Consider the following 13,211-nt stretch of genomic DNA (forward strand, 5'->3'; position numbering starts at 1 on the left):
AATGAAGATGATTTACAGAAATAAAGATATAGTAGCAGCAGATACGCTCAATTGAAAAAAGGAACTTATCAGTTAGCTTTAACTACTTCTTTGATATATGTACATATTCGGAAAAATACTAAGAAGAAATACGAGCAAACGATTATCGCGTTCTGCGCATCGTATGTACCTTAATCGTAAAAATATTTTTCCAAGGTAAACATAAACAAAATTCCAAGATTATGATTCTATAATTGCGGTGCTTCGAGTAATTTATATAGCCAGCGCACCGACTGTGACAGTTCTACGATACGTGGGGGTCAAACTACAACGAACGCGTACGAAAGATCAATGTTTGCCAGTGGACTAACTATGTTCGACTTACCTCGACAATTGATCAATCTCTACTAGCACAACCGACGTAACGCGCGCTGCTCACGAAGAGTATTTATAGAGATGGACATTGAACATTAACCAAAACGACATTACAACGTTTGGACCATCGGTTCACAATGCAAAACTCGACGCGCATTTTCAAAGGCGCCACGGTAGATTTTCTAAAAAAAGATATTTATAATAAGATCCCGCATATACCTAATAAATGAATCACGACTCTCTGCAGTATTAGAAGCCTTCGTTCGTTGTTAGGTATTTTCTCGTGGAATTTCAACCCGTTCGGTACGCCGCAATGGCTATCCGACTTCGTTTGTCCTTCGCTCGCGACGCGAATAAATTCGTTGGATCGCGGAACAACAGGTAGAGGCTCGTTAAAATGTACATCGTGGCTGATGGTTTTATTAAATTAGCGACGAACGGTTTCTTCGTCGATTCGATTTAAAAGCAGAGGCAACAACACGCGCTTGCCGCAGTCGCGAGGCAAAGTAAAGCACGCGAAGGCAGAGACGACTCGATTCCCTTGATCCAACGGCACAGCGTTCTCTGTGTCACGTGCTTCTGTATTTTACTTTTTCCCGCTTTTTCGGCTTTCTCGCTCGACCGTATTACGTTGTAACGTCACTTTAGTTAATTACCTTGGAGCACCAATGGAACCAACCCTCCACTGTACGCCCACTCTTTATGCATATCCCTCTCTACTTCGTTTCTCCTTCGAGTGGTTTTCGATACTCTTCACTTTGTACTGTCCCCGATAATTCCACTCCGTGAAGCACGATTCCAGACAGGTAAATACGAAATACGAGAAAAGAAAAATATATGTATATAAATATAAACCACATATATGTATAAAAATATAGATTTTTCTTTGGTATTTTTCCCAAAGGTCTTATCTCTATCTCCCTCCCTTCGGGCCTTATCGTTCCGGTGACTCGCTTTCTTTAATTTTCCATTTGTCGTTCCACTTTCCGCTTTCTTTGTTCCATCCTAGTAGCAATCTAAAATAAACATCTTGGATACTACACAGTTTGTCGATAATCGATCGAATGTTTGTATAACCATAGTAAACTCGCGACTTGGAAAAATCCATCGTAACGTTGCACACAATTCGGGAAAACAATTTAAATTGCCGGATATCTTTCGACCTCGCGAGCTGCTTCGTTTATTTTACATTAAGCTCCGTTCACACGAGCCACCGTTTCATAATGCTGGATGCTCAATGTAATTTCACGCCTCTGGCATAATTCTGTTTTGCTACGAGCGATTCGACGAAATCAACGAACTCGGTTTCAATTTCTAATTTTCTTCGGTTTCAAGAGGAAAATAACGTCGTGTCGGTGGAATATTTGCGATTATCTGGATCGTTGACAAGGAACGCGCGCTGCACGCCAACCGACTCCTACATATTCCACAGAGAACTCAAAATTCGCTGACGCCCGTGGTGACACAAAATCACACGCGAGACATATATCCAGAACCAGGCCAAAGACTCGCAAGCTCGACATAATATTCCCCGAATCTCGAAATTCGCTTATCGAAACGGCTTTTATCATCTCAATGATTTGGAAGAGCGATTCTATTGATTTCTCCTCTCCTACCGATAAACCAGCACAAAATACAAAGACATTAAAGTAACGAGAAAATATTTTACACCAGTTGCTCTGACTAAGAAAAGAACTGGAACTAACGACAGCGAAACGAATGTCCGATCCGCGAAACAGGGTTGTGTTCCGAACTACCTAACGTTGTATTTATGAAGTCCCAGCAGCGAAGAAGCCCGCGCCATAAATTCCCCATCGAAATCTCTTAATCCCAAGCACTGAGCACCCTCGTCGCAAACGGGGGCAGTCGATAACGAATCCAGCAAATCAAAATAAACGATACCGTGCCGCGAATATCCGTCGTGGAGCGTGCCTCGAAATTGATGCCTACCGCTCTGTCCTGTTACACGAGCCAAAACGCGATAAACCTCTCGATTCAGTTTGTTCCCGTGACGTACAAATTTTCTAGAAACTCGTGATGGCCAGTGGCCTTCGTTGTGGTCGTCGGTACAAGAATAGAGAAAATTGCAACCTCTCAAATGGACCAACCATGCCAATGGTTTGCCAGAGGATGTAGGTAATTGGCTGAACCCCATCGTTCCTTCGTCCCATTCTTTATCCTTTCTTCCGTTCTTTTCTTCCTATTTTTCCCCCTTTTTTCCCCCGTTTGTCTCTTTCCCGACCTTTTTGTGGTCATTTTCTCATGAGGAGAAAACGTCGATGCGAAAAGGAATAGTCAGAAAGTCAGGTATTTTTTAGCTACGCACAGCGAATACAAACAAAGAGAATTCGAGCGTCGGTCGGTTTGCGTTGTTTAATTCATGAATTCGCCAGCGGCAACCCGGCTGCAGTCAGGTGGGGAAAATTATCTACAAATTACCGGCAAGGACGGTGCCAAAAGCGAGGCCACGAAACGTGCTAATCTACGAACGTTTCATCGGCTCGAAACAATCTCTTTCAAAAAGGTAGAGGATGAGAGAGAAAAAGAACGAGAAAAAAGAAGTATTGCGTTAATCCGATGCGGAAATTTCCGAGATCTGCGTTCATAATGCGCGCACGAATTGATCGGATATCCGTGATGCGAACGAACTAGCGAACCGACGCTCATATTGACTTTTAATTTAGAAGCGCGATCGCGTCGATACGATTCGGCAGATTTTATCGGGACTCGTTGCTAACTACTGTTTATCAAACACTAACGAAATCGTTCGCCTGAATACCTAACATAATTGGAGATCTCTCGGTTGGAATCGAAACACGCGTGAATTTTAACGAGAATGGCTTCCACGTGGGTTCATATTCCGCGTGCAACCTTCGCCGACGCGAGAGAAAAAAAAATAATACACGCGAAACAAAGACCGTTTGTGTCTAAAGTAAAAAAACTAACGCATCGCTGGATACGTTTCTATAGGTCGTTTCAAGTGAAAAATATCGCGTCAATGCGTATCCAATTCGCGATAATGTAGGAACGGAGGATAGGCAAAGAATCGACTCGATATTACGACTCACACGGACAGGTTCGGCGTTACACAAAGCTCGATGGCATCAGACTTTTTCCTTTGCAACTCCAACTTTTTCGTGCACTTCCCTTTGCCTTTCCTTTCTCATTCATTCCTGTGCATTTTCATTCCCTCTCCCCGATGCATTTCGACCTATCTTCTTACATTTCACACCTGCTTTGTCAAACATCTTTCATCTCGTGCTCGAGAGACTAGAACGATTACTGGAAGATTAAAGTATGGAATCATTAAAACAGTCGCTCAGTAAGAATTACGATAGTACGTACACGTTTCCCATCGAAACGTATGTTTCACATACCAATATTTAGCGTATTGTTTTCTCTGATATATCCTGTAGGAGCACCTGTAGCCTGAATCGAGCTAACGTAGAGAAATTAATAATCCTCTGTGTATTCCGTTGAGAAAAGGGTGCCGGAGTATTTTCGCCAACTGCAAATGGCGCTCGGTGGCTTCTTTTTCCACGCGTTGCTTCCCTCCGTGGCGTTCCTTCTGTCCTTTTCTCACTCGTCCGCCTGGTGTTCCCTCATAAAAGTTAATAAGCCGGCTGGCTGGGTTCGTCGATCCCGTGGAAATTGCGGGAGACCAAACACGCCTTCCCCGCGACATTTTATACCTCTATTCTATTCGTCGTTACGACCAACCTTCTCCCCCCTGTTGCACTGTTTTTCACCCCCTTTCCTTGTCGTTTCTCTCTTTTTTCGCGAGTGTTTCTTCTGCTACCCTTCCCTGTGTGCACGCACATCTACACGCTGACACACGATCGACCCTTCCTCCTCCCCTGGAAAGGGTGACACGCGTAAAAGTAGACAAGCTCGAGTTACAAAATCCACTCCAGCGGCGAGAACGAGCGGTTAAGCTACTTCCCGTTAATGACACTCGAACAGAACGAAATGTCTGCGGTAAAATCTCGTGAAAGTGGAGGTCCTCTGTTTTTAAAAGCAGTCTATCAACGAACCAAGGTTCATCAACATTGTGCAACACGAGGCTAATGTTCTCTTAATTGTCTCTTCCGTTGCAACTGCAACTGTCTTAATTTACTCGCGTTAAGTGGTTAACAGTTGTGCTTGTATAATTATATTTAAAGCGCGTGTATACGGCGTAGTTAACGCAATGTTTGTGCTTAAGATACTTGGAACTTGTTAGTTGACAGAAACGTTAAAATTCGTCTCATAGTTAATTACAACTTAGCTTACTTACTACTTGGCTGGATATTTTTTAAGAAACATAAAATATTATTCTGACGATGGGCGTCTCTGCGTCAATAGGCTCAATTAGATGTTTCAATTCGTAACTTTGCGATATAAAGGAGACTTGTTCTAATTTTAACAGACAATAAAACTTTATTACTCTTTGAAAGACTCTCGATCTGTTACGATCAGGGCTGGAAATTTCTTCGTAGAACTATTCCACGCGATTAGTGGTACGTGACGAAATGAGCTTGACGAATACCATCCTTTGATTCTCCCTTTCTCGTTTCTTTGATTTCACTCGGCAACGGTAACTACCATCCATTCAAAAATTTAATCCACGGGTCGCGCTTTGATCATGCGACGGAATCGATGAGCATCGCTAACATCGAATCACATCGCCCCGCGCCTCCCTGGCTCGCTTTAATCATTTAAAGGAGCTTGATTCGCCCCTTCCACTAATTCGACTAACCCCTGCGGCCGTCAGCTGCTCGTTTCCTGCTACCATCGAATTGATCGTTTCAATTTACCAAATACAAATGTGACAAGCTTTTAATTTATTATTTAAATCATTCTCCGTTGAACGTCGCGGCACGGTAACTGCAAAAGTCATTACGGAATGGCTTGTTTCTCTGTTTATACCATTTTCCGACAAAATATCCGACGATATCACGTGGGGTTATTAAAAGCTCCGCGGCGGTAGATCGCAATTTCAATAATACCGCTTTAAGCTCGTCGCGAACATGCCTCGAAGAAGCGTCGCTTCTGGCACAGAACGGTCGCCAGCCAATTTATTATTCCGGAGGTATACAACGCACGCCCAGCTAGCCAGATGTGGCCCATCGACGCAAATTACGCGAGCTGCGACGATATTTCTCCAAAAATTGCAACGGCCACGTCGTCGTTCCACGCTCCATCTTTCGCCACCCTCGACTGCGGCGGTATCGTGCGTTTTATTAGACATTACAATAACGTATGCATGAAAATTTCAGTAAGACGCATTTCCGCAAAAATTGCGCGCAACGTTGGAACGTCCTGCTTGGATGCACGATAACAAGCGAGAGGGGAGGGAGTAGTTTTTATTAAAAACGCGCGACACGAGGAAAGGATAGGATCAACGCGATATAGCTTTATTATCGCGGCTTTTAATATCTCTCGAGAACGAGACGCGTTTAATCCGCCTGATGCTACCAGGTCGCGTAGAACGCGATCGTTGACCGGCCTTGATTTCGTTGATCTAAGTGCAATTGTGCAAAGCCGTCGAAAATCAGACTAACGCGTTAATAGAAACCGACTAATATTTTTTCGTGGTTCGAGCGTAATCTCGTAGACCAATTACATTATTAGTAACTCTAAAGATAATATTTGAATGTATATCTATGTCGTTGTCTTAATTACTGGAGCTCGTGGCTTCCTATTGAAACATTTTTATAAAATTACCCGCGAATGCGTTGAAATAGGCATCGATCGAATTATCAGTTTACTCACAATTTTACTTCTACTACTCTTGTAGTTGCAAATCTTCCATCTTATTGCGAAAATGGACGGAAAATCAAAGAGGAAATCTTGTAACGATCGCTTGTAATGAAATCGCGTCGTATCTGCGGATTTGGCAGACGAGAGGAAAGAAATTGAAATACGAAGTAGAGAGGAATCGTAACGACACCCAGACGGAATCTGTTCCCGTTCAATTATTTTAATGTATACCGTCGGTCGCGAACCAAGAAAGCGCTTTTTTTTCTCCACAACCAGGCCCAACGTTTGATCTTTGGTTCTCGATAAACGTTCAAGAGTTATACGCTCAAGAGAGAGAAGGGGAAAAACGAAAGGCAAGATCGCTGTTGAAGAAGGAAAGATGCAAAAGGAGGAAGAGAAAATCGTCACAAAGATCGAGCGGGAGAGAAAAAGAGGAGGCTAGAAACACAGGAAAATAGAGAGGGTTGCCGAGAGGCCGAAGAGACGTATGACTCCCAGGGGAAATTTAGGTGCGACCTCCATGTATCACGGAAGCTACCGTAAGTAGCTACGTAACCGACGTACGTACACAGCATACCCTCGCGATCCTACATGTACGCGGGTTGTACACGCGCGGACAGAGACCACGGTTGCACGCGGCAGCCACCCTAAGTGTGCTACCAGCGATTTGCCCAATCGGGAAATCGCCGCGTAAACTGTAAACGACGCACAAAACGTTCGAGCTAGCAAATTGCTCGGCACAAAAGCGAGATTTACAGAAACCACCAAGCTACCTGGATGACAGAGAAATCGCTACACAGAGTCTAGTCTCCCCAAGGATCATACAATGTCCTTGTATCGCGTGTTTGCCGAAGGTGAAAATTGCTCGTGTCTCTCGTATTTGCTTAATGTTATGGTTTAACATGGTGTCAGAGTATCATTGAATACTTAATGCTCGGAAGAAAGGATTTCTAAAGGAGAAAATGAGCTAGCGCTGGTTACCACGTAAAAGAAATGGAAATGGAATTGGACGATTACGCCAGCAAAAACGATGACTCGCCTGGAAAGTGCATTTCTCGAAAAAATTTCCATCGGTGTAAAAGAATAGATCACGTGGCGTTGAAAAGCTCTCTTGGCGCGCTATAAAAATCCGCTATCAGATCGCTTTCCACTCGAGGGGCGTGAAGCACGTATAATGGCGGGTAGCCGCGTTTTCCACGGATGCAAACCGGTGAACGGTCTACAGCCACGCGTGCGAGTAGGTGTAAAACCGAGCAATGACTACACCCCTACACCTCCGCTGTTACTAGGAAATTCTCTCCATCTCTCTCTCCTCTTTTCATCTCTGCCATGAAACACGAATACCTTCAGCGATTTCGTTAATTTTGAACGCGCAACCAGATTTTTGGTATTCCACTCGATTTTAGATAAAATTGACCAAAGAGATGAATTTCTCCTTTTCGCCCGATAAATTATTCATGAATTTCGTTTTAACTCGACACCCACTCGAACGCCTGAGATGACCCTACAAAAAAAAGTGGATATAAAATACTGTTTGCAGTTTACACCGCGTGTGTGATAGCAATGAATAATACTCGACCTCCAATGACGATAATCGGTTTTATCAGATACAAAAATAGAAGATTGGAACATCAAACGAACAGTGAACACAAAGTGAACCTCATCCCCATCGTTGGGGATAGTCTTCTTTCTTCGTCGGGCATCGAACACGAAGATTTCGTGGCTGCGAGAGAAGAGGAGAAATGGTAATAAAATCGATGCCCTGGATCTGTCGTCGGTTTGTAATTGAATCAAATTAATCACCCTCGTCGACCTCGAGTCCACACTCTTCTCATCGTTGTAGGAGCGCGCCGCTTACCATCTCCAATTAATAGCAGAAAGCTGCACGTTTCGTTGGAACTTTATAAAACGAATCCAATTACGAGCGACCGTTTGTCAAAGGCTCAAAGCCACGGAAAGTTTCACCTCGGTTCGGAAATGACGTCGCCCGCCTGTTTTTCTTCCCTCCGTCTCTGTCAATAGGAATAAACGAGAAGCCGACGGACGCGCGGCCGACCCGCCATTAGCTTTAAAAGATACTCAGAAAATCGTATAATCAAGTGTACCGTCTGTTTACCACGTCTGGCTACAGTCGATCGTGTATTTCATAAATATTCGGCTTGTATTGATGGAAGTTGCAAAATAAATTCATAGGATTCGTGTTAATCGGAGAAAGTCTGTTGGTGGCAAGTGTCCCCTTTCGTTGATTAAATACAAGAAAATAAATAAACGTCCTGTCAAGGATCGTCCTACATTTCGATACGGTGAACTCCTAGAGCCTCTCACCGATTCCCTAAACTAGCACGTATCACGAATCTGACCGCGAGCAATAGGGCAGCAATTCTGCCTATTTAGGTAAACATCTCGACTGCTAAATTAATTATGCTTTCTGAAAGTACATGTTACTCTATATATCGTCAATTTATATGGATGAAGAAGTACAGGAAAGTTAACAGTCCTTGATGATCCTTTAAAAGGTTCCTGGCTTTCAGAATGCACGCTTATGATACCGTAAGTAGAAAAGTGCCGTCTATACACAGACAATGCCGTATTAGAAGTTGCATAAGATGCTGTTTGTTTTTTAAACTAAGCATTGATTTAATTTTTAAAATTACGAACTTCCTCATAATGAAGGAATGTCAAAATTTAACAAGAAACTTGTGATGTTATAAATGTAATAAAAATAAAAAACTGAAAATATCTGTTTAATCTATTTTCCCTATGCTCTTTACTAAACAAACTGAATGGATTTCATACAATGGTTAAAGTTTACTCGTGCTTCGTGTAGGGAAACATGTAGATTGAACACCAAAGCAAATACGAGACGCCTCTACCTCAAGGTAAATAACAATTCCCTAATTGCTGCTGAATTTATATAATAGATAGACTGAGAAACGTTGGATGTTTAATTAATAAATCAACATTTGTATTCCAAAATCATTTAGCATTAAAGTAATAAATGGAATTACAATGAAAATCGATGCAACTATTCTTATCTATCCCCATTACAACCATAAGAATACGTCACACGTACTTTCAAGAGAAAAACTAATTTATTATAATAGATCAAAGATATTAACTGGATAGATACCTTACTATGAAAATTAGTTTCTAAATATTAAAAAATATTCTTTTACCAGAATATCCCCCGATCTTTTATTATAATTAGAATGACTACGTGAAATTGTAACTAATAATTATTACAGTCCTATGATACATTACAATCTTATAAACATTACATACTTTGGTTCGATATTTCCTACAAAATTGTCAGAATACATAACACTTCATGTCTTAGAATGCAATCCGTTCTTTTAACTAGGGATTGTGGCATTTACACATTATGAACAATCATTAAGATTGTATTACTTGTTAAAACCTGCTTTTTTCATTAAAAGATGTATTAATTTATTACTAACTTCGCTTCGATTTTGCTTACATTGCAAATGCATATATATTACATGCCGTCAGGCACCTGCAATAAACAGAATTTCAAATAGTGTATATTGCAGGTAATCTATGGACGGTAGATACTAAATGCTATATGCGAATTGATTTTATATACGAGAAAATGTTGCTCAAAAAACTCTTTACAATACTTTACTACATTTTTTAAAACGTGTTAAATTAAGTGAAGAAGGAATGAGTAGTATTCCTTACACCTTATTCTAGTTGAAAATGCGAAAGCATTAACAATATCTCAATTAGAAATATCAACTACACTCTTAATCTATATATATATGTACATCAATAAGAACACATTTGCCCCATTTCACTACATTTACCTCATTTGTAATATTAGAACTACAATTTCTGGAACATAAAAATGCGAGAATACATACGTAAAGTTAAATTTTACAAATCTAAATATTGGATTGCCCTGTTGCTTTTTCAAACGAACGTTAATACTTTATGATACGAAAATGTAATAAAAACTTAGATGGTGAAAAATAACAAGAAATTTGTAACGCTTCTCAGCTTAGAAATATTATATAATATATGCTACCTGAATCTAAAAAATTTTTTAAAGTAGCTTAGGTTTATCCACGTATTGTTTGCCGTGATGGATAATAGTTGCAAATGTACCAGCTACCATAGCACCCCAAAATAGCATATACAACAAAATTTCAGTAGTATATCTCGAAGGCAAAATTACATGAGCAACCAACATGGATGATGCAACAAGGAGTACCAAAGGGAACGTAGCATAACGCCAATTCCTTTCCGATTCCAAAGGACATTGAAGTAACGTACATTCACCATCTTGTACAATGTAGCGACCCAAGAATAAGTCCAATGAGTCCTGTTAAATGAATATATTGTAACTTATCATATGTAAACAATAATGAGAAATCTTTGAGGGAAAAAAAGTTACATACTTGTCTATAACCGTCGGTGAAATTATTTTTATAGTATCTTGTTAAAGAATTCAAACCATCTCTGATTGCACCCAATTTAGTTCGTTTTCCAGTTCGAGTAAAATCTGTCTTCAATGCACCAGTACCTGAGTATTGAACACTTATAACGTCTGCATTGTCAGTCCAAATCTAGAACCAATGTGTTAAAGTTTTATATGAAATAAGAAATTTGAAATAGAAAAATGAGCACAATTAAAGTTATACTCCTACCCGTTTGAATTGTTCTTCGACGCTAGGATGATCTTCAATCTTTCTAAGGACCTGCAACCTTGGTAACACATCATTAAGAACCTTCTTTGCAATCATACTTTGAACAACATTAGTTCTATCAAGACAATCGATGCAATTGGTACGGAAAACGCCGTCCTGCGCCGATAACAGTGTTCCATCTTCCAACAATAAAAAGTAACCCATCTGTTCTAATTCGGGAGCTAATCGATCGAGTAATACATTTAACCGGTCCCATCTCAATCTTCTACATTCAGCATGAAAATCAAAACTTTCATACCGAACGTTCTGATTATTAATTCGTTGTACTACATTGCCGTATGCTTTTTCAAGTACAGCTTCTGGACCACGTTGATCAATCTGTATTAAAATTACGATGTTGGAATTAGAGTAGCCGTGATAAAAATTTAATTTCCTTCAATTCTGTTTAACAACTTACTAAATTTATCAATATTTGCTTCCCATAATGAAATATTTGAGTTTCAAAATGCCGTGCACAGGCAGTTTGATGATCCTCGTGAGTACTCAATTGAGGTTTAGGTTTATATTTCAAATTTGGTGCCTGATACCAGAATAAAGGAATAGACCCTCGCGTTTGTACAAAAGACATGCGATGTCCATTAAATTCAACTAGTTGCTCTGTTTCTACATAATTAGAAACATTACCAGTAGTGTCTATGCCACGTGAAAACAACCTTGTTCCTGCACGATGCACACTTCGTCTAGATACTACACCTAAATTAAATGATGTACTACCAGTTACAGTAATAGTATTTAATGATACAACTAAAAAAACATTAAGGAAGATATATATGTGTATATGTATATATCTATATAGTGTATTCTTTTCTTTCCTTTTGCTTGCAAGGATACATCCATGAATAATAGGCAGACAAAATTTATATTGCTCAGGCCTTGATGTTAGGTCTTGCAGAAGATAAGCATTCCATACAAATCTAAGGTCTGCCCTGTCATGAAGTGGCATCTGTTTGATAGGAAAAGACATAATCCATCATCAAACAACAACAACAATATACAGTGATAAAAGTGATAAAAATAATGATAACCTGTAAAAATTCAGGAGGGGTGTTTTGAAGTCTTTGCATTGTATGACTGAGATCGTATGTGTAACTAAAATAAAAATAAGGTGTATTTAATACAGATTTAATCATTTCTACATATGTCGAATTGTTTTGCACTTGTTTTTCACTAAGATGTAATGAAGATTTAGTATAGGGTATAACATCTGTCGAAACTAGTTTAAAAATCTGATGACCAGCTATTGTTCCAACTTCTGCAGCATCTGTTATCACTATAAGATATCGGCACGCTAATAGTCTTATAGTTCCTACTATACCCCATATCTTTCTACGACTTGCAGTTGATGGAATTTGACTAGCTGTACCAGCTGAAATATGAATGAAGTGCTTAGGAAATTTATCGTATAATAATATCAAATGCAATCTACATGTCATTAATTACCTTGCATATAAATTTGCTGACTCACTCTATCAACTACAAGCAACACTTTAGTTCCAATAGGTTCTACATAAAACTTTTCAGGTGTTATGTATCTGAAAAAACAATCAATTATCAATATAGTTAAGGAGTCACCACATAATCCTTGACTCTGACTAACTATTAATTACTTAATTTCACTAAAACAGCATGTAAGAGTGATACTCACAAATATAATTTGTCATATACATCTGTGTGTAACTTCATATTGTTACCAAGTATTTTCTACAATGCGTATTATGAGAATACAAATTAACAAAAAAATTAAATACAACACAAGAGAAAAAATAATCTATAATGACAATAAAAATTATGATCTGTACATATACGCGAAGTAGATTATGATGTAAACTTAGCTAGACATTAATTATCAAACTGTTGTCAACTTAATCTTTGAATTAGCATGTTCGAAATTTGGCAAAATCGGAGTAACCTCCGCACTTATCTAGTCTCTCTTATTCTTCACGACACGATCCACTATACACTATACTTGACTATACAGTGCTGCTATTCCATGAGCGTAGCAGATGTTGAAATTTTAGGTTGTCATAGTAGCCAACATTTTCTTGTTCATGTCATCGATAACATCACCTCAATGAATAAATATGTATTTAACATTCTGCTTCGGTAAAAATATCTTGATCAAATAAAGTAGTAACTCTTAATATATATGTGCATATCAATGTATGTAGATTTGCAATTAATCAAAACGAAATTTTTAAACGAAAAATATAAAAACTCATGTATAAAATTCCAATATCATGTTGAAATTATATACCATGGTATCCGTGTATACCCAGTATTTAGATGGGGAACTCACGCCACTAACTTTAATAGATTATTGACTCTGTAATACTGCGAAATAGATGGCAGCAACGTATATTAAATTCCGATTGGATACTGTGCTGAAAT

General features: G+C 39.4%; 1 protein-coding gene across 2 annotated transcripts; it reads right to left on the minus strand.

Annotated features, from left to right (window-relative positions):
- Positions 1-9,263: 9,263 nt before the first annotated feature.
- Positions 9,264-13,202, minus strand: Sac1 (phosphatidylinositol-3-phosphatase SAC1). Of its 2 annotated transcripts, XM_069117042.1 has the most exons (9): positions 12,469-13,202; positions 12,264-12,355; positions 11,849-12,189; positions 11,655-11,766; positions 11,221-11,567; positions 10,764-11,141; positions 10,515-10,682; positions 10,142-10,438; positions 9,264-9,948 (listed from the first exon to the last, which is right to left on the minus strand). In XM_069117042.1, the coding sequence occupies exons 1-8, from the start codon at positions 12,504-12,506 to the stop codon at positions 10,160-10,162; spliced, it is 1,755 nt and encodes a 584-aa protein (XP_068973143.1). In that variant the 5' UTR covers positions 12,507-13,202; the 3' UTR covers positions 9,264-9,948; positions 10,142-10,159. The 2 variants fall into 2 exon arrangements, with proteins under 2 accessions (XP_068973143.1, XP_068973142.1); XM_069117041.1 differs by having other exon boundaries at positions 9,264-10,438; positions 12,469-13,200.
- Positions 13,203-13,211: the final 9 nt, after the last annotated feature.

This window comes from Bombus flavifrons, chromosome 7 (assembly GCF_040668555.2).
Source record: "Bombus flavifrons isolate JBK064 chromosome 7, iyBomFlav1_principal, whole genome shotgun sequence".
In the NCBI taxonomy this organism is placed as follows: Eukaryota; Metazoa; Arthropoda; class Insecta; order Hymenoptera; family Apidae; genus Bombus; species Bombus flavifrons.

Excerpts from the sequence above, each read along its gene's own strand:
- Sac1 (XM_069117042.1), bottom strand. The coding sequence starts at position 12,506 with ATGAAGTTACACACAGATGTATATGACAAATTATATTT. Across the intron at positions 12,356-12,468 it reads GTATATGACAAATTATATTT|ATACATAACACCTGAAAAGT; the intron begins GTGAGTATCACT and ends TTGTTTTTTCAG. Across the intron at positions 11,767-11,848 it reads CCCCTCCTGAATTTTTACAG|ATGCCACTTCATGACAGGGC; the intron begins GTTATCATTATT and ends CCTATCAAACAG.